General features: G+C 40.5%; 1 protein-coding gene and 1 long non-coding RNA gene across 9 annotated transcripts; one reads left to right on the top strand and one right to left on the bottom strand.

Annotated features, from left to right (window-relative positions):
- The first annotated feature begins 61 nt into the window (after positions 1–61).
- Positions 62–24,509, top strand: LOC133155168 (eukaryotic translation initiation factor 4 gamma 1-like). 8 transcript variants are annotated; one of them, XM_061280251.1, is made up of 32 exons: positions 109–128; positions 1,423–1,526; positions 2,559–2,599; positions 2,696–2,811; positions 3,456–3,521; positions 4,852–5,046; positions 5,929–6,031; positions 9,885–10,027; positions 12,812–12,904; positions 13,102–13,189; positions 14,005–14,976; positions 15,115–15,203; positions 15,369–15,558; positions 16,098–16,231; positions 16,678–16,803; positions 16,909–17,322; positions 17,394–17,537; positions 17,655–17,891; positions 17,986–18,090; positions 18,271–18,555; positions 18,959–19,067; positions 19,143–19,242; positions 19,412–19,662; positions 19,786–19,913; positions 19,990–20,162; positions 20,356–20,481; positions 20,559–20,640; positions 21,070–21,168; positions 21,330–21,464; positions 22,245–22,326; positions 22,795–22,935; positions 23,073–24,509. In XM_061280251.1, exons 4-32 carry the CDS (start codon positions 2,737–2,739, stop codon positions 23,249–23,251), a joined length of 5,064 nt encoding a protein of 1,687 aa, XP_061136235.1. In that variant the 5' UTR covers positions 109–128; positions 1,423–1,526; positions 2,559–2,599; positions 2,696–2,736; the 3' UTR covers positions 23,252–24,509. The 8 variants fall into 8 exon arrangements, with proteins under 8 accessions (XP_061136234.1, XP_061136236.1, XP_061136238.1 ...); XM_061280250.1 differs by lacking the exon at positions 1,423–1,526 and having other exon boundaries at positions 62–128; XM_061280252.1 differs by lacking the exons at positions 1,423–1,526; positions 3,456–3,521 and having other exon boundaries at positions 62–128.
- Positions 7,695–8,288, bottom strand: LOC133155169 (uncharacterized). Its single transcript, XR_009714603.1, has 2 exons — positions 8,166–8,288; positions 7,695–7,930 (listed from the first exon to the last, which is right to left on the bottom strand). It is a non-coding gene; the product is annotated as an uncharacterized LOC133155169 (long non-coding RNA).
- Positions 24,510–24,653: the final 144 nt, after the last annotated feature.

Below are 24,653 nucleotides of genomic sequence, written 5' to 3'. Positions count from 1 at the left end.
GGGGTTCCGTTCCTTTACCTTTTACTGAGAACTACTTCCACGTGATGGGATTTGACCGGAATTACCGCAGTACCGGTTTCCGGGAAGACTTTCAGTCCGTCCGGCTCTGCGGACTCAAGGAGAGAAAGGTAATGAAATGCTTTTACGTGTAATTTGGAATTTTATTCTCGTTTACTACACGTATAGTCAGTGACTGTGACAAATATACACACACAGGTCATTCATAAAAATATCCGTGTGTATACTTGTCATCGTGCAGGTTGTGGTGAGTGTTAAAATTGCTCATTATGAGTAGTGCTGCTGGGGATTAGCTGCTAGCTCGCTCGCAGTTAGCATCACCGTCCTCAAACGACGTGTGTGTTCTGGCTTTTAACTAATTTAACACTCCAGTAAAAGAAAAAAGTAATGATAAAAAAACAACAACAACACGCAAGTCCCCAATCACGTGACGTACCAGTACCAATTTTTGGTTGTAGTTGTTTCCATCCACATGTTAAAGCAATCACAACGTGCCAATCTTGTAAACAATCAGAACATCAGGCTAGTTTTGTATTATGATAAATAAATCACTGTTGTTGAGTCCATGTCTTATGTTAACTCGCTGGATAAAGCTGTTGGATCGTTTTTGAAAGCAACTTTGTCAACCCCTCTTGATGTTTACTTTTGAGTTGAGCTGAATACAACAGATTCCAGTCTCCTCTTGTGACCACTTGGGAATGTTTGTTGGGAATAGATTTTCGATAAACGCAACAAAGTGTGCACTTGTTCAAGACGTAATGGTTTCTGTTGAGACGATTGCTGGGTCTGGGCTGTTATTTTATTTCATGACATTTGGTACCTTGCTAAGGGGGTTGACAACCCTGAGGAAGGTGCACACTGTATATAATGTGCAACGGTAGATTCTTATTGCTGCAACTTTGTGCATTAGTTGTCTTTTCGATGGATACGAAGTTGTTGTAAGGGCGAAGTGTGTCGACAACAGCAGGCGTGCAGATTGCACTGATAGCATGGAAAGCATGTGGTTAACCATGTCATGCCGCAGAACTGTCTACATACCTTCTTACATCATGTACAGTAGCACATATTTTTGTAAATATACACCGGGTACTTATTAGGTGCTAAATATATCCACCATCCGTTTGGCTACAAATAGACACGCCCATGTTTTGCAGAAACGTTACCACTGTTTGAATGTCCAAATAAATCAGGATTACTTTGCATCCATGTCATTAACAAGAAAAAAAACTAGTGTGTCCATGTAGATCACACGACCACCCACTCTTAAATGTAAAGTGATTTTTGAAATTAGATTTTAACAGGTGTAAACAAATGCTCAAACTGTCGAACAATTCATTCAATGCAATCTAGTGGTCAATTGCGGAGGGGCCAGCAAAATGTCATTACAGACGACTTATTCCTCAGGTGGTGAAGTGCATTACATCTGTCATTGATCCAGCAAATTTGTGATCGAGTGATTTGTCTCCTTCGGGTATCTGTAGCAGAATGATGGCGGCGAAACATGTAAGGTGAGGCACGACCCATGCAACATAATTAGCAATTAGTAGACCTACGGTTTCAGATAAAAAAAATGTAAGTTGATTTGATACAACATATTTTTTGATTGTTACTGTATTGAAACAAATTGTAGGTTTTTAAAATGCATGAACATTGAAAAATCCAAAATTCCAATTCCAAATTGACTATCTTATGATGTTTGTTCATGTCATTTAATATTTCCAAATGATGAGGCAGACTCCGATTCCAAATTTAGTATCTTACGATGTTTGTTCATGTAATTTAATATCTCCAAATGATGAGGCAGACTCACTCACCTGTATGATGCAGTGCAGTGTTTTGCGCAGTTCCCGGCTTTGTTAAGGAGCCAAAAGAGAAACCTAGCGTGTCTTATTTGTTTTTGGAGGACACATTGGGCAGAACTCCTCATTTACATGGGGCGGATTGTCACGGCTTTTTGTGGAGGGGGAAAAAAAAAAGAGTTGTTTTTATTGAGATTGGCCGCTCTACCATCCAGTAGTGAATAGTTGATTGCTTGCTTCAAATAATCGAATGTGTCTGAAGTAAAGTGAAGTTCAAATAGTGTACTATCTTAGGTTCATGAGAGGGACCTTATGCAATAGTTGAAAGTGCACACTTTGGCAGCAGCGGTGCTGGTGACTTACGGCTGGGTGTCTATGACACAGTTGTTGAGAAAGCGGCTTACACTGTCTAAGTTGCGGCCATTGCACGTACGTCTGCCACAACCATTCCCAGACATTAGCCTTTAATGGGGTTTAGATCCCCATTTTCCACTTTTGGCTCAAACCCGTGTCATTTTAAACATTCTCCAAAATATGGCTTTTCTGGAATGATTAGTTTCACACATAACATAACATAACATAACATAACATAACATAACATAACATAACATAACATAACATAACATAACATAACATAACATAATTGCTGATCAGAGTTTATGAGTGGCAACTGTATCTACTGTATTATGCCCGGATAAATTAAACATTTACATTGCCAACAAAGCTGTTATCTGTCTTTAGGAGAAAATCTTGAAATCATATCTTCTTACAGATTCATACATGTAAGTATGTAAGAAAACAACACTTCTGCATAACATCCCTCAGTTGAAAGTCAAATGTTTTCGTCTTTTAATTTAATGCTATGTTATCTTCTTAAGATTTGTACAGAGGTGCACATCCCCATGCAAAACTCCATGAAATGAATAAAGCACCACAGCCTGTAACAGGACCCCCCTCCACTCCCCACCCCGCCCCGTCCCCTGGCCTCTCACAGGTAAGGAACTGTTGGTGAGGTAATAATAGCCGTTGTACCGTTGAAGGACATTTGACTGCCGTATAAAAAGAGTAATCCCTCGTTTTTCGCTGGGGTTACGTTCCGAAAAGAACCCGTGATGGGAAAATTCTGTGAAGTAGAAGCCTTTATTTTTTTCACCATTATTATACAGGTAAAACATTGAAACCAAAGGACAAAACTTGTTCTCAGTCCCAAGCATATGTTTAACAAAGAGAAGTAAACAATTTCTTCCAGATAACTACATAAAATAGTCATTTTAATCATCAGTACGTACTGTATAGTGCGTTGATCCGTCCATCCATCCATCCGTCCATCCATCCATCCATCCATCCATCCATCCATCCATCCATCCATCCATCCAATCATGATCATTTTTGTTTAACCGACAAAAAATACTGCAGTGATCGATATTCATAAGAATGAAAATGTTGTCCTCTGCAGTTATAAAATAGTATGACAAGTTTACTGCAGCTGCTGTGTCCTTCACATCCTTGCACATTGCTTCAATTTAGTTGGTGCGGATTGACTTCTCCTTCTCTAAATATTCTTCCCTTTTTCACTCCCTATTTTACCTGCATGTGTCCCACTTTGCTCTTGTTGATATCGCCTCTTGTCATTTGCAGCCGTCTTTCCCCAGTGGTCTGCCTTCTGTTGTGTTTGCCACCCCACAAATGAACCCAACACCACAGGTAGGAAGGAATACTAAAATGTTCTTTCCCCTGAAGTTCATGTGCCACCACAATGACGGGCACAAACCTCTAGAAGAGTTTTACAGGATTTAAAACGATAGCAATAGGTACAGTGCAAACTAAAATCAAGGCTGGACAGTGCGACTTCTGGTTCTGTCCCAAAGTTTGACATTGAAAGATGTGCCACCCCTTTACAAAGTTCCATGAAAATTTCTGTTTTTGCCTTAACCCTACTAAAAGCCAATACAGTGGTGCCTTCTATAAATACATTCTATTCACTATATATATATTTTTTTTTTCTTCATTTTAATTTTTTGTCTTTTGTTGCTTTGTGCTGTGAGCTCAAATTTGAGGTACAATGATGGTGAGCATAAAATGCAGCGCCACTAGATGGTAGCGGAAAACACCACAATGTCCAGCCATGCTGTAAAATAAAACCAGCAGCGTTAAAAATAATCCCCCCCCCCACCCCCACCCCAAACACACACACGCACGTCTCGGAGAGCTTCACATACCCACAGTTGACAAATATTAACGACACCCCCCAGATCGTAACCCACAAGACGGCAAAGCAAAGCTAAAAAAACATCTGGGAAAAATGAGAAACCTTGCGAAGGGGATGGGTGGGAGCAGCCAGGTTGCAAAGGATGCCCAATGGGCAAGCTTTAACACATAATGTAATACGAAACAATAAAAAATATGGCTGTGTGGTCCTGTACCAAGTGTGTATCGGTTCACGGACCGGTGCTTGGGTAACACTGCAGTACAGTCATTTACTGTGTACTGCTTGTCACAAGTCACTGCTTGGATCCGAGTGGATAATGTTTCTGGCGGCTTTGCTTTGACTAACTGCGGTGGGCTTTACTCTCAAACTGTCCCACCTTATTGCTTCCAGTTAATGCAGCTCTGTGATCTTTGTTTGTGCTGCTAAAGGGAAGCTTCAGATCTCTACCGGTAATTATTTCTTCCTCCTTTTTCTTTCACCTCTATCGCCATCTTGAGGATGGGCTTTTATATCAGCCATCCTTTGACCATCCTTTGAGTCAAATCATCGATTCATGAGCCAACAATATAGCCATCGGGTTGAGGGAGCCTACTTCACGTGGCCTAGGGCTAATTAATTAAGTAATGGTTTATCAAATGGGGCCGTTTTGTTTTCTCTTTTCAGAAACCATACAGTTATAAAGAATGTGTACCTCCTTTGTCCCGTGTTGCCAACTCAAGTTTCTCTTCATGTTTCTCTACTTGCAGTAATATGGCTTTGGATTGACTCGTTGGTATCTGTACTTACTTTACTTTCTCTTTCTCTGTCCTCCTGTCTACCCTCTAGCCCTACTATGCCAACAGAACAAGTTTGCCTCCCAGCAGCGGGCCTCGATGTATTCCACCCAGTAGTAACCCTCGGCCTGTAGCTTCCACCCATGTCTACCAGCCGGCCCCTGGTTCCCAAATGATGATGATCCCAGGACAACAGTTGTCCTTCCCAAGCTCACCACAGGGGGCAGCATATTTTATACAAGGACAGGTAGACAAAGTCTCCTGGGAAGGGCGGGTTTGAGAATTTTGACTTTTAAAACTTTGATAAAGGAACATTACCTAGGCTCTTTGGCATCAGCTACCTCATGAGCACAGTCCCGAGAAAATTAATAAATTTCATACCTCGATAGTGCTAATACCGTAATTTTCGGACTATAAGTCGCACCGGAGTATAAGTCGCACCAGCCAGAAAATGCCCCAAAAAGTGAAAAAAAACATATATATGTATATAAGTCGCTCCTCAGTATAAGTCTCCCCCCCACCCAAACTATGAAAAAAAACCCGCAACTTATAGTCCGAAAATTACGGTAATTGAAAACCATGTTGATTTTAATTGCTATCCAACTAGAAATGATGAAGACAGCTGTGCTCAAAAGTTTCTTTTTTTACAATTTGTTTTTAATATCGCATGCGGTACAGTTGCTATGTTAAGAACAAGCCGGGGCATTTGCGTCATCACCTGGCCAGTCGCCTGGTGGTGTGATACACCGTTAAAAAAAGAGTTCCTGGAGATTGGGATAATGGCCAACATTTTAAGATACAATCATATCTTCAGGCTCAGCAAGCACACAAAACAGGAATGGTAAGGGTTGATGTATCTCCACACGAGTGACATGGAAAATACTATATTTCAGGCTGGTAAAATGGTATTGGTGTTGTAATAACAGAGCGGGAGCGTTATTATGAATATTACAGAATTACAGTTTTAATTTCAGTGCCGATACATGTGTAAGTACAGAAGTACTCTGTTGATGCTGATCCCAATACTGGTATTGGTGCAGACTGTACACAGTAATTGTGAATCACTTCACTTGACCTCGTATTATACTTTTCATTTTTAATTTTGTTTTATAATTTTATTTCATTTTAGTACCGTTCCCCGACCTACGTGGCCACACCCCAGCAATACTCTGTACCAGCTGGAGCTCCAGGTTTCTACCCAGGCACAAGCCCGGCTGAATATGGTAGTTACGGTAAGTGGATAGAGCCGTCTGCCTGAATTGTACGTGTTCGTTTTAGGTTAAAATAATTTACATTAACCTCCATGATCCCCCACCATACATTGGCCAGCACCAGATCCCAGGGTGGTCCTTCAACCATCAATTCATTTTTTGAACTGGTTGTTTTGGTCCAATTTTAAATCCATCCGCTCGCCTATTTACTAGTTGATCAAATTCCCTTTGATTGCCGTCATAAGTGCGTGACTTGCTAGGAGTGAAGTAACTAAAGAAAAAAGCAGTGTCTAGCTGGAATTTGTTGACTGCATACAGTTTTTGCCACAGTGTCTGGAGCGACAGAGTGCAGGAAGAATGTAAACATGAAACTGTATGTTGCCACTGGCCACGTTTATAGCAGTGGTATTTCTTAGTAGGAAGCAAGGTTTCACCTCAAATGACATTTCTCCTACAAGCTGGTCTGTCTCAGGACTAGCGCTAACAGTGTCCCATCTGGAGGAGTAAAAAAATACAAAAACTGTTACATGAATCAAATTTTAGCCTTCACAATTTCCCGTCACTATTTAATTATTCAAATCCACTGCAACAAACGATAACGTCACCATCCCAAGATAATTGTCAAAATATTACTTATAAGTCGGGCGGCTTGGTGGTGCACTGGTTAGCACGTCCGCCTCACAGTTAGAAGGGTGTGGGTTTGATTCCACCTCCGGCCCTCCCTGTGTGGAATTTGCATGTTCTCCCCGTGCCCTCATGGGTTTTCTCCGGGCACTCCGGTTTCCTCCCACATCCCACAAACATGCTTGGTAGGCCGACTGAGCACTCCAAATTGCGACGAGGTGTGAGTGCAAGTGTGAATGGTTGTTCGTTTCTGTGTGGCCTGCGACTGGCTACTGTCAACTAGCAAGCTGGCAACTAGTTCAGGGTGTCCCCCGCCTTCTGTCCAAAGACTGCCGGGAGAGGCTCCAGCACGGCCGCGACCCCCGTGGGAACAAGCGGTATAAAAAATGGATGGATGGATATAATTTAGGTCATTATTTTTTGGTGACAGTGTATTAAAAGGAACCAGCATTATCAAAAGAATCCAAATAAGAGAGAAATTTGTTTTTTTTTAAACAAACATTTACCGTATTTTCCGGACTATAAATCACAGTTTTTTTTCATAGTTTGCCCGCGGGTGTGATTTATAATCTGGACCAATTTATATGTAAAATTATTAACACATTATTACTTGCCCATTAACACATTACTTACTTGGGAGTATAGTTGATCACTTCACATGTTATTATCACTTTAAACCGCATGAGGCCTTACTAGGAATAATTGGAGCCGCAACTGACAATGAGTCTCACTTCAGCGCCGCATGTACTTCCAGAGTTATCAGCGACATTGTTTATATGTAGCACGGAGGACAAAGATGGATTTAATGATTTGGAGTGACATGGATGGTTTGATAAACGTGTTATTTATATTATAGTTATTTGAATAACTGTTAATGTTACTGTTGTTGCCTATTCATGTCTGTTCTTGGTGGTGGATTTTGTCAAATGAAGTTCCCCCAAAATGCCATATATGTTTTTTTGTTCTTTATTATGCATTTTTTGGCTGGTGCGACTTGTACTCCTGAGCGACTTATAGTCCGAAAAATACGGTGGTAAACAAAACGCAACACAGCGAAAGGTGTGTTGCACCTTGCTTTTATTGTACAGCAAATATTGCACATTAGTGACATTTGCAAAAGTTATTTGGATGTGTCGTTATTTATTGCAACTGATCAGTCTTAGTAATGTAAGCAAGAATGACTTGCAGTAATGGAGCGGCATTGAAGGAGCTGCTCAGGTCAGAGGGAGGAGTAAAGCTGAGACATACTGGAAGAGGCAGAACTTAACACTGAAAGAAATCCTTTTGAGTGGACACCTGTAGAGGGGGCAGGAAAAAGTAAAAAGTGGCATTCAAAAGACAACCCCCCCCTCCTTTTTGCAGACTATATGCAATTTTGCACTCAGTTAGACATTCAACATGGGGAATCGCGGGTCTCACGAAGAGGATGACTCTCAGGGTAGGTGTCGTCAAGATAAACGCTCTCTCTCTGCAGCCCACCCCCAACGTTGAACTGCTCATGCGCTTGTGCTTAATGATTCAAATCGCATACCTCTTATTTACAGTATTGGGACACTGTCCAAGAAGAGTTCCATTCCTTCTTCCGGCTTTCTGGTTGTGAGCATGCTCTTGGTCTCGCCTGGTCTGTCCTTCCCTCCCTCTTGCAAACTATCGCATGTGGGTTTTGACTATATTTAGGCTGTGTTGCTCTTGGTCAACAATGCAGACTCAGTAATGTGAGTTGGCCTGTAATACTTTCAGTGGTGGAGAGTCAGAGTGTGCAGTTACTGCTGAGCTGAAAGAGAGGCCTCTTTGAACATTTTGTACGCCACTACTTCCTTGCCTTTGTCCTCTTTGAACATTTTGTACGCCACTACTTTCTTGCTGAACTGTTGAGGCCATTTACAAGGCCAGCTAATATGTATCACTGAAGAACAGAATGTCTTGTTGACATTATTGACCGTCTGAGCCAACAGAGGTACTTTGAACTTGTGTTTGTTTGTTTTTATCATTCTGGAGTGTAGGTAAATTATTTCCTTTTGCTTGAATTGATTTAAAGTATGCATAAGCCTTAGTAAGACAATGGAGTTGGAGTTGAATGGTTACGTGTAGAGAGAGTCTGTTATGTCACAGGCCTACCTACACTATGGGCCTCCTGGGTGCTCTCAGGCTTTTCAAAGATTGCATACCGATACGGTTAAAAACTTTAAAGAGGGTTTTCCATTTTGCTCATGCTTTGTGGTATGACTCCCATAATGAGCAATTGTAAAATGCGAGACGATACAACTTTTGATTTAGGCCCAAATGTTTTAGTATGAATGAATGCATTTATTTGAAACATCTTTAAAAAGAAAAAGAAAGAAAACGATAGACAGATATCAACTAAAAAAGCAAAAAGGAAACAAAGCAGGAAGAAGTGAAAACTTTTTAACTCCTATCTTTTTGTCATTTCAATTATATAACACAAAATGTAATTGCAATTTTAAGTAGAAATACATAATTTACATTTTCAATTTACATTTTTTATCCATCCATCCATCCATTATCTGTACCGCTTGTCCAACGGGGGTTGTGGATATGCTGGAGTCTATCCCAACAGGCAGCAGGCGGGGGACACCCTGAACTGGTTGCCAGCCAATCCCAGGGCACAGAGAGACGAACAACCATCTGCACCTACGGGGAATTTGGAATGCCCAATCGTTTTGGGGATGTAGGAGAAATGTAATGTGGACTGAGCAGGGTGTCAAAAGTTTTGATTGCTCCAAGGATTTGCAGTGTTGTTCATTGATGGTTGCAGCTTTAATTGACTCATTTGTTTATTACCTACTGAAATTTTATTTTTTAAATGGTTTAAGTGGAATGAATTTAACCACTGCTCATGTAGTTTTTTTCCCTCAGATTTCTGAAAGTAGTCTTATTATTGCTTTGGTTACCTGGAGACTTTCAGATATTTTGATCCTGAGTTTGATCTTCTGGTTATCACATTGTTTTTGCCAGCACACAAAAATCCAAATTTGACTGTTAATTTTCAGAATACTCGAGCTAAATTCAAATGCTTTCACTAAATAGATTCGCAAGTTTCCGGATGTATTTTCCTAAAGGTTGGAAGGAAGACCATCCTTACCATGGCTGGCAGTGAGAGCGCTCAAGTAAAATAGTGCAGTACTTTCGGTGATATGTAAATCAGATCAAATGTCCTCTTCCGCAAAAATGTTTTTGCAGCTCACATGAATGATGAAACTTGATTAATGGTGTTCTGTCCGATCCACAGCCGGGACCTACTATACAGCCCAGCCTCAATTTACTCCCACGGTGCAAGCACCAACCGTCCTTATGAACCCTGCCCCTCAACAGCAGCAACCACCACCACCACAGCCTCCGCAACACATCCACACCAAACGGGAACGTAAACAGGTCAGTGTTCAACTAATGGGGATCACTGTGGTAATTGTCAAACCTCCATTTTATTCCCACAAAGGTATCTATGTATTTATTAATTGAAATGGAGCCTAATTGGGAATATTAAACTTGGATTTTCTTCTTCACAATGTTAACAGGGCAGAAATATAAATATATTAATTTAATGCTTTACTCAAGGACAGCTTAGCAGTGCTTGGGAAGATTTCCGGCACTTTTCCAGTAATAGAACCCAGAAAAAGCAAAGTAAATCTTTAATTATTTTAAGAGTTCTCCCATACGGTCAGAAGCTTTAGTTTTGGGATTTGTTTTTTGTTTTGGTGCTGAATATTGGCTACAATACCTTTTTTGTACAAGGATATTGATAGACTGCGATTGGCTGGCGACCAGTTCAGACACCTACCACCCTAAGACATTTGGGATAGGCTCCAGCATGCTCATGCCATTGGAAAATGGATGGATATTGACAGATCATGTAAACTACAATTCAGCCAATAGAAATAAGAACATAAATATTTGCATATTCACATTGTCAAAAGTAAATATCTCAACACAACTTAGGGGGATGGCCATGCGGGTATCATTTTTATACTGAAGAACTGTCAATATTAAGGGAAGATTACCCTCAGGCAAAAATTACCCACAGGTATTTCATCCAAACCTGACAAGATTTTTTTCAGTTTGATCTTTGTTCAATCCAAGATACATGAATTTCTTCTTGTAAATGACTCATGAGGTAACTCGTCAATTGAGCTATCCATATGTCTGTCCATCCTTCAATTTATTCATTCATGCATTCATTCATGAATTCATTCATCAATCCATCATCTGAATCGCTTTTCCTCACTCAGGCCTATAAATTGTAAATCTGGGGTTTGGTGCATTAAGGTTATATGTGGTGATTAAAACAGTGGTGAACTTGATTGTAACCTGAGTTTCTGTAAAACTATTCCACTCATGTCCCATTTCTAGAGTGGCTGGTTTTTCCTTTACTCTGCATATATTGCACTGCTGCAACCCCATCTTATATAATTCTCTCTTTTACAGAGCTGGCCTGAACATTTCTATTGTCAAGCTTTTTAAATACCTCTCTGCAATGTATTTGTCGTTCAGCATTTTTTTAAATCTATATATGAACCTATGAACCTCTTTCGCTGGCAGTTTGACATTTGTACATGAATATCTGCAATGCGTTGAGCTCGTTCTTTTGCCTTGAGACTTTGACTGGGTCCCTTTGGTCTGCTTATCAGTGACTGCTGTTGCCTGGGATTGGACTTTGACTTGGTCCAAGGACAACCATGAGAAAGAAAGCATTTGAGAAATAATGTTCCACATCTGCTTGAGTTCGAGTGTGCTTCAGCCTTAGTATGTGCATTTGAGAAATTTTGCATTTCAGTCTTGAAAGCTTTAGCTATTTCTTTTCTGTGCTACTGACTGAAAACCAAGAAGTCGTCTAAAAATTTTTATTATATGCGCAAAGAACCACAAGACTCTGAGACTGGGTAATATTTTGTGTCAGTATGGGTGTTGTACAGTGTTTTTGATTGATCCGACAACCCAGTCGCTGCATGCAAAATCATTAGCATTTGAATTGTTTTCCTAACCTAGTGTTATCTATCTTGCTCTCACTTCATGCCAAAGTGGAAAAACTAGAGGGGGAGGTGCTGTGGGACATGTCAGCACATTGCTCAGCTCCACGTGGCCAACTATCCCCCCTCCCCTACCGATTTCTGTGGCACTCCCACTTCCTCTTCTGCTGGTTTCCTCTGTTCTCGTGTAAGTTTGCAGCATGTCGGCTCAGAGTGAAGTGAGAGCAAAGAGGTTTGTTTTTCTAGTATCAGCTCATTTGATTATAACCTTGCCTCTCTTGAATTGCTCCTATTCTGTAATACTACTGCGTCCCCGACTTCCCTCGCGGGCCCCTTTAACTGTCTGTTAGTCTCTGTGGGCGGGAGTTGCACATTCCAATGCCATAGCTTTAGAAGGCCAGTGGCCATCCTTTTTTCTCTCTCTCTCTCTCTCCTCCCTGTTCGAATCATCAAATGAGTGAAAGAGTGAGGGAGTGAAGTTCCCAGCTCGTCAGAGCCCAGCCCAGCCCTCCTCCGCTCAGTTCTCAGCCTGGGACAGTTAAGATTAGCTAAAACGGTTCACCACACGCCTGCTTTATGGTGTTTAATGTCAATCCTGGAATTGGCTGGAGCAGCCATTCCACTCCAGGGATGAGAATACTCTGTTAGGAATAGCTACCAATGGACCGGGCCTAGCAAAGGTTAGTAATGGTAAACAACCATTTTGTTTTTCGGAGTCGAACTTTTAGAAGGTCTTTGTTGTGCATTATATTTGCTCAAGGTTAAGTTTGACATTTTAGTCTTGTGACTGTGCTTGTCACTTTTTTCAAGTTGCATTCTGGCTCATACCAGTTCCATAGCAGCGCTGACTTGCTGGAATAAGCATGTAGCGAGTTAGTGAGAGAGCGCGTGAGGGAGTGTTTCAAAAATGTTTATGTGGCACTTAATGTGAGAGTGATTACACTTCAAAGTTTTTTTTTTCTCTTCCTAGCTGCAGAGCAGTGTCTTTGAATGCAAAATTGTTGTCAAGTCAGATTGCGACCTGTCCTATAATCGAAATGTTCACAGTCCACCCAAGGCTGGAATAGAGTTTGACATTTCAGTTACAATAGATGTAGGACGTTATATACGTGATTTGCATTGGTGTTTTCTATGTTAGATTGTGACAAATTATTTATTATCTTTGACTTTTATCTGATTTCCTCGATCTTAGATCAGAATAAGAGACCCAAAACAAGGAGGCCGGGACATCACAGAGGAGATTATGTCCGGTGGCCGTAGTGGCTCTACCCCAACCCCACCGCAGGTAGTAAATCTTTTGACCTAATTTGACTTTACTGTTTTTTTTCCTCCTCTTTTTAAAGATGGTTTCATCCAATAGTATGCTCTATGCATTGTTATTTTTAATAATAGGCATACCTAAACCATTTTGTGACCAAAAATGGACATTACTTTGGTTTCTTCAATCTTCACACCAAAATGTTTGATTCTTATGTTTTACAGACTGCCATATCAGGATCAGACGCAGGATCGGTCCAGGCCAACGGTGAGAGTACCCCAGCTGCTATTGCTCCGGCAGAGGTTAGAGCAGGTGAGTTCCATATGTAGACACTCTGCTATACTCTTAACTTTGGAAGATTTAGATGTAAGTAACATCCTCAGGTTACACAGATAAAGCAGCCATGCTGATATCCATGTTTGTACTATTCAAAACTAAGAAGCCTATGAAGACTTAAAGAAAACTCGCTACTACCTGTAGAGAGACCTTTTGAGGAGAAAGGCATCAAGTGATGTCAAGCTCAGGTTAAACAGTGAATTTTGTTCAGTTGATCTAGTAGGATTTTATATCATTTACTGAATTTTATATGCGGACAAAAGTTGAGCATAAATGATAGAATATGCCCGTTGGTGAGTAACAGAAACATATAAAGAAAGAATTGTTAAATCCTCCAGTTCCAATTAGATTTAGTTTAATAGGTTAAAAATGAAATGCACTGCCTGATGTTTACACTTGTGTAGTTGTATGCATATTTTTTTTTAAAGATGTGTACATGTCTGATCTGGATAACTTCAAAATAGATGTAAATACAATTAAAAATAAAAAAAACTGATAGAGGAACTACATCTGTACTGTAGCAATTTGTTTTGCACTTGGCTCCACAGAGGAAACTTAACCCAAATTTCACACAGATTTTATTGAAGGTGTTTCACATTCAATTTGACGAGAACCCAAATTATACAACATATGCATGAACCAGACCATCCCAAAATGTAAGAAAATGTCCAAGTTTACTAGCACCTAAAAATTACCTATTGTACACAAAATGGAAAAATATTGGAACTGAAGGGTGTCGGTGACACATTGTTACAATTTTACCAATTCTTTTCATTTTTTGGACATTACAGATGACAGTGGAAAACCTTTGCTGCCTTCTTTGTCACCGCCTCCTGATATTGTTCAGGGTGACCTCACTGTTGCAGAGGCTCCCTTCTCTGACATCAACAATAAGCCAGCTACATCATCTTTATTATCAGAAACACTTGAAACACCTGTCAACACTATTTGTATTTCTCCCCCTGCGTCCATTGTTCCCATTACAGACAGAATGTATGCTCCCAGAGAACTAAGCCCCGAGCCCCAACCTGCACCTGAGGTGCCTGCCTATCCTGCACCCCTTCCCAATTTTACGCCTACCTCTGCAGTTAAGGAAAACCTAGAAGGAACAGCTACAAATCTTGAGGAGGTAGATGTGGTGATTAGAGAGGAGATACAATCAGAAAATGCTTCTTCTTTTATGGACACTTCTCTCACACACTCCTCCTCCACGAATGGTGTGGCTGAAGATATGACTGAAATCCCTTCAATCGGGACATCATCTACGAACCAGGAGTCTCCTCTGGAGTCTCCCATTGCTCAGCCAGAGGAACTCTCTCTTTCCAATGGTGTATCACTTCCATCCCCGCAAGACATGGTGACCCCTGTTACTCACACAAAAGCATGTGATGACAGCCCCATTGCTGAGCCTGATGTTTGTCTGCAACCTGTCATTAACCCCCCCAAAGCCATCAATAAGCCAGTGCCTACGTCACTTGTTGAATCAACCGCAGCTCCTGTTGCCGAGTCTGTTTCTACCTTCAGTCCAGAGGCTCCCGCTGAAGCAATCACCCAGGCAGCATCTTCCCAGATGGAGGGTGAACAAACAGTTCCTCCCGTTCCCCAAGACACCAACAAGGTCACCCCGATGCCTCAACACAGCATTGGAGGAGCAACGTCACCGCCACTGGTGGTGGCCGATTCAAAAGATGACCATGACCAAGAAACACTGAAAAGTCCTGGCCAGAATGTCCCCAGTGCTCTTGTAGAAACTCCTATGCAAGGTGTGTCACTTACCACTTCTTTACTGTATGCATTACATTTCTGAGTTACTGTATACCATTTTTTCTTCACTTTATTGAGGGCAAAACGTGTCCTAGGCATTCTTTATTATACGATGACTATTATCTATCTTTCTGCAGCTGCTGTGTCTGTACCAAAGAAAAAGAGGAAAATGAAGGATTTGAATAAAAAGGAGATAGTGGGAGATCTATTGGATGCATTTAAAGAGGTGGGTGTATGTTCTACTGTTTCCATCAGAACTTAGAATTAAAGTCTGTGCACATAAAATTCAATGAAAATACAGATACGTATCTATTATTATAGTTTATTATTTAGTGGTATGGAATGTTTGAACCAACTTTGAACCATTCACATTTTTTGCTCAATGTTACAGGACATCGTACCACCAGAGCCTGAGGCTGTCCCGACGACATCAGCTGAAATCCAACGTCCTGCTCCATCACCAGCATCAGAGAACAATGACCTAATTTGGGAAGACAAGGAGGAAAAGGTGGATGCTGAGAACATTCAACCAAACCTTACTGAGCAGACGGTAACAAACAAGGAGTATCAGTATAAAGAAGGTGGGTCCGTTATCCCAGTTGCTGCTTTTCTGAAAATATTTGTTCATGCTAGTTTACATATCTAAAAATTGCTTGAAATGAGGAATAGTGGTGATTTTAATCACCGTACAGCAATAGAAAGCAATAGGTAAATTCAAAGCACAATTTAAATTGTAGCTAATCTTTGACGTTGCTCCTAATATAGGGAGATTTTATGCCCGGAAAGATGGTGAGGTGATATTGTAAAGTATAACTATTTCTTCCTAGATGACTGAAATTAATAATAGTTTGACATGGTATTTTCCAGGATTTCTTGAGCTATTTTACTTCACAAAACTGTCCTGGCAAACCAAAAAATGAGAATATCCCCAAAAATACAAATACCGAACTAATGATAATAATCTTGTTTCAAATACCATAAATTTACCTGCTCAGCGTAAAATCTAGACCTGTTTAATTACACACAAACTCGATATGTAGACCTTGCAGCAAACCATAACTTTCCACGTATATAAAACAAAGTTAGTGATTTGTGATTCCTACAAATATTCTATTTTCAGAACAATGGAAGCCAATCAATCCAGAGGAGAAGAAAAAGTATGACCGAAAGTTTCTTCTGGGATTTCAATTCATCTCAGCCAGCATGAATAAGCCTGAAGGTCTTCCTGCCATCAATGATGTCGTCCTAGACAAGGTAAAGGCACACTAGTAACTTACAAAAAATCGGAATCTTTTTAAAAAGGTGATGAGTTGTTTTTACCTCTGAAACCACCACAACAATTTCAGAATGTCTCTCAGCATTGAGAAGTATGAAATACCATCTTCCAAAAGAAACTTATTACTTATTTTAAGATTTTTTTGTATTCATTTGTCCCCCTTTCAAATGCGTTTTGAAGTATATTTGTCTTGCAGCTATATAATTTGTATTGAGATGTGAAACACTGGTGAAGTTGGTATCTCACACATTTGTGTATGTGTGTGCGTGTGAGTTGCATGGTTTGGTTTGTTTTTTGTTTGAAACCCTTAAAAACTAAAAATCATGCGAGTGAAATGCAAAATAAAAAAAAAAACAGGTTAAAAAACGCTTATTCACTTTTTTTTTTTTTTTTTTATGACCAATGCATACGTATTTCTGTTTAGGCAAACAAGGCTCCTCTGCGCCAGATTGACCCCAGTCGGCTGCCCGGAATGAATTGTGGTCCTGATTTCACACCTTCATTTGCCAACCTTGGCCGGCCAGGTGTGGGAGGAGGAAGTAGAGGACCCGTAAGTTACATATGTTGGCCCCGAAGATCACAGACCAGCAATTTAGTACTGTCGTCTGATTATTGTGTTATTTTAATTATCCCTCATTCTAATCTGTTTTGTTAGCCTCCGGGTATGGGTGTAGGCATAGGTGGCCCGCGGCGGTCTCAGCAAATGCAACGGAAAGAACCGAGGAAAATCATTACAAGCATGTCGCTCAATGAGGAGGTGAAGCTGAACAAGGCCGAAAAAGCATGGAAGCCTTCGATGAAAAAAGCTGTGCGTGGCGGTTTAGCAGGAGAAGATGCTGTGGAAAATGACCCTGAACAACTCAAGACACAGGAATTATTTAAGAAGGTCCGCAGTATCCTCAACAAACTGACCCCTCAAAAGTTTCAGCAGCTAATGAACCAAGTGACAGAACTTACTATTGACACGGAGGAGAGGTTAAAAGGTGTCATAGACCTCACCTTTGAAAAGGCCATCTCCGAGCCAGACTTTTCAGTGGCCTATGCGAACATGTGCCGCTGCATTATGGGGGTATGTATCAACAGGTAATAATGATTTTTTATAATAAATGGCTATAGCAATACAAATTCTGATCTTTTCAGCTAAAAGTCGACGCCACAGATAAGCCAGGAAACACTGTGTATTTCCGGAAGCTGCTACTGAATCGATGCCAGAATGAGTTTGAGAAAGATAAAGATGACAATGTGATCTTTGAGAAGAAGCAACAAGAGCTGGAGGCTGCAGGGGTATTATACTTGTGTAACGTTTTTTTATGGCAATGTACACCGTAACTAATCTCTTTTTTTTTTTTTTTTTTTACCACATCTTTGTCTACTGGATATTCCATTTCTATCCCACAACAGGATGAGGAGAAGCAAAAGTTGATTGAGGAACTCGAAGATGCTAAAAACAAGGCTAGGAAGCGCTCACTTGGTAATATTAAATTCATTGGTGAGCTATTCAAACTAAAGATGCTCACGGAAGTAATTATGCATGAGTGCATTGCGAAGCTACTAAAAAACCACGATGACGAGTCCCTGGAGTGCCTTTGCAGACTGTTATCCACCATTGGAAAGGATTTAGACTTTGAAAAGGCCAAGGTACATCACACACTTGGAGCTCAATTCATCAGCTTCAGCTCACAAAGATGACAATATACAAAACTAAAAACAAATGTGTTGTATTGGTCTTTAGCCTCTTATGGACCAGTACTTTAAACAGATGGAGAAAATAATAAAGGAAAAGAAGACCAGCTCCAGGATCCGCTTTATGTTGCAAGATGTGATGGACCTTCGCCGGGTAAGCACTCCAGCAACTTTCTTATACCTGCTCACAGCATGCATAGACCTTGTCATCTGACTCGAACTCATGTCACTGCAAAGCCTTATCAAATTACCAATAATCTGTAACTGTTTTGGATGATACCTTCAATTTTGGTGACAGCATTAATTTTATGTTAATTCTCTTGTGCTGTTTCAGCGTAACTGGGTGCCTAGACGAGGCGACCAAGGCCCAAAGACTATTGACCAGATCCACAAAGAAGCTGAGATGGAGGAACACAGAGAGCAGATGAAAGTGCAGCATGCTCTCAGCTCCAAGAAAGAGTCTTTCGGTGGTCCAGGAAACAGAATGGGTGGAGGAGGCCCAGGCAGTCGTGGAGGATCTCACACTTCTGGTCGCGGCGGTCCACCGCAAGATGATGGCTGGAATACAGTTCCCATCTCCAAGAACCGAACTTATGATTCCAAATTAAAATTTCCAAAGGTTCTTGTCTATTATATGCATGTATTAGCTTTCCACCATACATCAAACACAACCACGCAATGGAACATTCCTCACGGAATTGTTTCATTGCTCAGGAGCAATTGAGCAGTAGTTAGAATACAAAATTAGTTGATTTCTTACTATCCACATCAGGACAATTAAACTGCAACCCTGCGATTCCCTCACTCCTTTCCTTTCAGATGAGCTCCTGCTTTTCTAGCCTTATTCATTGATGGGTGCATATGGGGCAGGATCGGCCTACAAATACCCCAAAACAAATCCTGAATAAACTTAAATAAACCACCAATTCTAAATTAAGCCCCATGCTGAAGAAGCTTTGATTAAACTTTCTTGTTTTCTGCTAGGATTCTGGTTCTAATCAACAAACTGTTTTTTTCCCCAGGCACCTGCATTTGATGTCCACACTCCGTGTCTCGCTCCTGGAGGTAAAGGTGCGTTGAGCTGGGGCAGGGGCAGCAGCGGTGGCAGCGCCAACAAGCTTCCAGATTCTGGTAAGTCCCCCTGTTAGGTATGTCTGGAACGTCATTATGAGAAAATCCAGATATGAGTATATTGTTTTTCCCCAGGAGCAGAATTGGGCAGTCGTCCAGCTACCAACAGGTTCTCTGCTCTGCAACAGGCCTCATCAGGTACTTCAGCAGAGTCAGACAGGCGGGTTCCTCAGAGGTAAGAAAACTGTGCATGACTAAAGTTGGAATGTCATTAGAGAAACCTGCCAACCTTGTGATTTTCATTTTCTTTCCTGAATACCTCAATATTGAAAAAGCGTATACGTCGTTCAGTTTCCCGCCTGAATTGTCATCCCATGTTTTCTTTTAATCTCATCCCTGTACAGAAACAGTTCAAGTCGAGAGCGAGGAGAGCGCTTTGACCGCTCCGACCGCGCCGAGCGTGGATTTGACCGACGTGATGATCGTGAGCGCAACAGGCCACAGGTTGCCGCTACACGTACCTTCAGTCGGGAAAATGAGGAACAGAGTCGGGAGAGAGAGCGACGTGGGTCAGCAGATCCAGTCCGCAAAGTAGCAAATAGGACAGATGACAGAGATCGTGGCAGCAAAGAGAGAGCTCAGAGCCGAGACAAAGGTATCTGACCAGACTCTATGTCCCATTCATGCTTCTGTGTTCCACTAATGCCGTCTTAGCAAGCATGATTGTAGTTTTATGCCTGGTCATTCCATTTTGTTATTCTTTTGATTACATAAACAGTGAGGAGGGAACCAGCCACCACTCCTCCTCCTCTCCAAACCACTACCCAGCCTGCCTTGACTGTGGAAGAGCTAATTAAAAAATCCAAAGCCATCATCGAAGAATACCTCCATATTCTTGATATCAAGGTAAGACAAAATACAAATGTCTCATGCATTGACAGCATGCATTGACAGCCAAGGATATTTTTCTCTGTCCCCACAGGAGGCCCTGCAATGTGTGCAGGAGATAAACTGCCCTCAGCTATTGTCTGCCTTTGTACAATTTGGACTGGAGTCCACGCTGGAGCGCAACACCATAACAAGAGAGAACCTAGGTCGACTGCTGCACCAGCTCATTAAGACAAGCATCCTCCCGACAGAGCAGTATTATAAAGGGTCTGTATGGAACCTCAAGGCCTTAACATGCATGGTTAAAGTGTACCCGTGGAGCTTAGAAGAAAACATATACGGTTTATCAAGAGAAACTATCCAAATCCATTTTGGATTATAGTGGTTGTATTAAAGCAAGGTGAATATAGCGCTCTGATACTGTGATATCTACATTGTTTTTTTTTTATTTTTTATGTAGGCTTCATGAAATCCTGGAGATAGCTGACGAAATGGCGATAGACATCCCGCACATCTGGACCTACCTGGCCGAACTAATCACTCCCATGCTGCATGAGGGAGGGATCCCCATGGGACACCTCTTCAAGTTGGTCTCAGACCTTTGCACCTCTTTGAATGTTCAAAGACAAAATGGATATGAACGCTATTTGTTGGATTTTACAGGGAGATTTCAAAACCTTTGATTGCTCTGGGCAAAGCTGGAGACCTGCTTGTCTGTATCCTCACTTTACTCTGCAAAGGGATGGTAAGCTCATTAATTTGACACCACACATCAAGTAGAGTTGGATATTCATTTATGCGTCCCTTCTATCAAACAGTCAGAGTAATATTTATATTATATATTATTTCCTCATTAAGTCTGTATCATTCACAAGTCAGGCAGGGATCAAGCATGAAAAAAACCCTGTGCTGGGTCATCTGCATGAAGATACTTTACATAAACTAAATCCTCTTCCACGATTTACTCATTTGTTATGAACCTGTAAACGGTTGTCTTGCTTCAAAAACTGAGAAACCTATCAAAAATGGTAAGAATGCCATACTTAGAATGTGGTTTGTGCCTATTTATTTAATGCAGGGGTCCTGTTTAAGGTACCCTGGTGGCTTTAGTTTAAAAGGCAGATGAGTGATAAAACGGTTTATTGAATACTTTTTATTACTGTCCCGCAACCAGAGCCATAACAAGGTGGGCACTATGTGGCGGGAGGCAGAACTCCAATGGAAAGACTTCCTCCCTGAGGATGTAGACGTCAATAAGTTTGTGACAAAAAAGGTAAGGGGCAATGACCACTGACTTCGATCTCCTCCTCTACCTACCATGTTTTGTCTCTTTGAATCATCTATTGCAATTGACACTTTGTTAAAGATTTTACTTTTCAGAGTTCAAATCACTTCCTGAAATGGTAATAAGGTAACAATTATGTTTTCTTGAAGAATATGGTGTTCACACTAGCTGAAGTATCTGAAAAGAGTAAACCCAAGAAGATGAGCCCTGCAGATCTGAGCAAACAGCTTGAAAGACTGATCCAGGACAAGGCTGACAACAAAAGGATGATTGACTGGATTGAGGTTTGGATTCATTTCTTTTGGACGTTTATTAACATTTGATTTCCATTTATTCCATTCCTGATTATGGATACAGTAGTCATTGAATTGTAATTTTATTGGATCCCATGTTTTTTCCCCCCACATAATATGCGTTAAAGATATACCCTGTTTGTACTGATAAATTAAATGACAAAATTCAAATGTGTTTAACCTTTTACTCTTTTGTTGTCTCCTTTATCACATTTTGATGTCTCCTTTATCACTGTCGCCCTCGGGGCCGAACCCTCAGATAGAAATTAAATAGGAATCTAATTATGGCATAACACTCTTATTTGATGTTCATTGTTTATATATATATATATTTCCATTTCTGAAGGCGTTTTTAGCCTTTATAGTCTCAGTTTTTGCTGTCGTTAGTTGCTTTAGTGTGGACCACCTTTTCTCTTTGATCCTTATTATTATAGAATCCAGTCACGGGACAGATTGGATAGTTCGGCGAGCCGGATTTGGCCCGCTGGCTGCCAGTTAATAACAACTGGTCTATGTGTTATGTCTTTTAAGTTGTATCTATAATAAATGCTGATTCTTTTTCAGTATTATGCGAAGGTGCTCAATTTGTTATTGTAACGTTTTGTGCAGATTAAAGAAATGTTTAGGGTTCCAAGACAAATGTACTGTCATGTGCAACTTTGAACATGCAGGCGACTAATAGTGGCAACGTTGTTTTTATCGAGGAGTTAGTTTGTGAATGATGCTTGCTGAAATGGTGCTCATGTCTAAGCATTCAAATGTTTCTTGTAGGCCAACCTGGATGAGCAGCAGACGTCTTCCAACATGTTTGTCAGAGTACTGATGACTTGCATCTGCCAGTCAGCAATCATCTGTGAGTTGCTTTTTTTTTTTTTTAATATTCTCCACTCAAGACCATAAATAATAAGTTAACACTAAATCATGGCCATGAGACAGGCGACGACGGATTTTTATGTAGAGAAAAAAAAAGTAAGAAAATATAAATCTGGTCTCCGAATTCAAATTTTTTAGGGCAAGACTTTCCACAAAACCTTCACCCCACGTTCCAAAAAACATGCATGTTAGGCTAAATGAAGACTAGATTGTCTATTGGTGTCAATGTCAGTGTCAATGGCTCTTCCATGTACCATGCGATTGGTTTGGCTCCAGTTCCCACCCTACACTAATGAGGACTAGTGGCACAGAATTGTTGGATGCATAATTAACTGATTAAGTTAAGTGTCTTTGACTTTTGTCCAACGTACATTCCGTCAAACTGCTAGATGCTATCAACGCTGTGTGTGAGCTGTAACGAATGTCCTGCTGACTTTGCTTTTTGCAGGTGAGAATCCCTACAAGGTGAATGAGGAGATAATCAATCAGAGGGCCAAATTGCTACAAAAATTCTTAAAGGATGAACAGATGGAGTTGCAAGCTCTCTATGCCTTGCAGGCTCTAATGGTGCACATGGAGCAGCCGGCCAGTGAGTGACTATACAAACTAATCCATTTGCCGAACGTATTTATCACTCGATTGTTCATGAATGTATTTTGTTTGGTTCTTCAACCTGACATAAATGTCTGTGCTGACATGATGTCACATCTCTTGTCCCATCATCAGATCTGCTGAGAATGTTCTTTGACACCCTTTATGATGAGGAAGTCATCAAAGATGATGCCTTCTACAAGTGGGAGTCGTGCAAGGACCCCGCCGAGCAGCAGGGCAAGGGTGTGGCCCTCAAGTCTGTCACCGGCTTCTTCACATGGTTGCGCAAGGAGGATGACTCTGACAACAGTTAGGGGTCTCTGCAGTGTGACAGTTGGGCTGGTAGGACTTTTAATTGAGATATTTTCGGACAGGACATTAGGAGGTCGATTCCTTCCGCAGAAACAGAAAAAAAAGCAATACAAAAAAAAAAAATCTTCAACTAGGAGAGATTGTATTATTGATCGAGCGTTCGATCATGCCATTCATTTTTATTTTTTTTCCTGTGCAATTGAATGTCCTAATTCTAATGAATGTGTGTGATGAGAAGACTGAGAAGTGGAAGATAATACCATTTACTTTTTTGACTGTTTGCTTCAGAGTTTGATTCTTATTTTGAAAAGGCTTGCCCTCATCTCAGCAATACTATGCTGACAAATGCATATAAAAGTCAGAGGCTATATATTTTTGATGATGTCATCCTTTTTTCATGGCAACACCAACAGCGAGATGTTGCATTTGGTGTTTGATCTACATGCCTATGTAGATGCTTCTTTTTGACTTTTTTTTCTGTACTAATGATTGGCGTGTTTTTTAATAAAAGAAAAAAATTATATATAAAGAAAGGTGGACATTTGAAAGAGGAGAGTTGTAGGCTAGAGTTGAAGACTAAGCGCAGATTTCACAAGGAGAGCGTCACCGGGGAGACTCATGATGAACATTAACCGTTTTGCTGCTGGGGATGATCAATGATGATTATTATCATGGTGATCGATCGCCACCCTACTTTACTTTGGCTCCGCTGGATCTGTGTTACTGTTTCTTTGTCTGTACTTCACGACAGAACCTGAAGAAGCAAGCGAGAATGAGGACACGGCTATGCCTTGATATGAAGCGTGGAGTTTTTTTTAAGTAAGATGCTGTTATAGAAACTTGAAAAGTTGCATAGTTAAAACTCCACTCTATGAAAGTAAAATAAAAAATCAAAAGTTCAACAGGACAAATCCGAAGGCCTTTTTTCTCATGAGTGGAAACGGATTTTAGGAGAGTTCTGTACATATATTATAGATATTTTATGAGTTTGCCCCCCCCCAAAAAGAGAGAATACTAATGTAATTTTCCTTTCTTGTAAAACAAGTGGAATTTTACCCCTGTATTTATTTCTCTCCTCAGCTCGCCGAAAGTGCTTGTAATTATTAAATCAGAGTACAGTAATTGATTGCCGTTAAGACAAAATGTGTAAATAGTTCTTTTTGTTTTACTTTATTAAAAGAGATATTTAATTAAAGAAAAGTATGCCTCTTTTCACATCCCAAACTGGAAGAACGAATAAAGATTGTTGCAAATACAAAACTTACTCTTGTCGTATTTCATATATATATATATACTATATATTCATATATATATATATATATATATATATATATGAATATATATATATATAATATATATATATATATATATATATAATTAAATAGAACTATTTTTTTCTGAAGT

Source organism: Syngnathus typhle, linkage group LG6 (assembly GCF_033458585.1).
Source record: "Syngnathus typhle isolate RoL2023-S1 ecotype Sweden linkage group LG6, RoL_Styp_1.0, whole genome shotgun sequence".
In the NCBI taxonomy this organism is placed as follows: domain Eukaryota; kingdom Metazoa; phylum Chordata; class Actinopteri; order Syngnathiformes; family Syngnathidae; genus Syngnathus; species Syngnathus typhle.
Note: the sequence above shows the minus strand (reverse complement) of the source record. Positions and strands in the feature narration are given on the sequence as shown.

What these genes read in the sequence shown, in the direction of transcription:
- LOC133155168 (XM_061280250.1), top strand. Translation starts at nt 2,737, where the DNA reads ATGAATAAAGCACCACAGCCTGTAACAGGACCCCCCTCCACTCCCCAC. An exon ending in TAGACTTTGAAAAGGCCAAG is followed by an intron (nt 17,892 to 17,985) that starts GTACATCACACA and finishes ATTGGTCTTTAG; the next exon opens with CCTCTTATGGACCAGTACTT. An exon ending in CCAAATTAAAATTTCCAAAG is followed by an intron (nt 18,556 to 18,958) that starts GTTCTTGTCTAT and finishes TTTTTTCCCCAG; the next exon opens with GCACCTGCATTTGATGTCCA.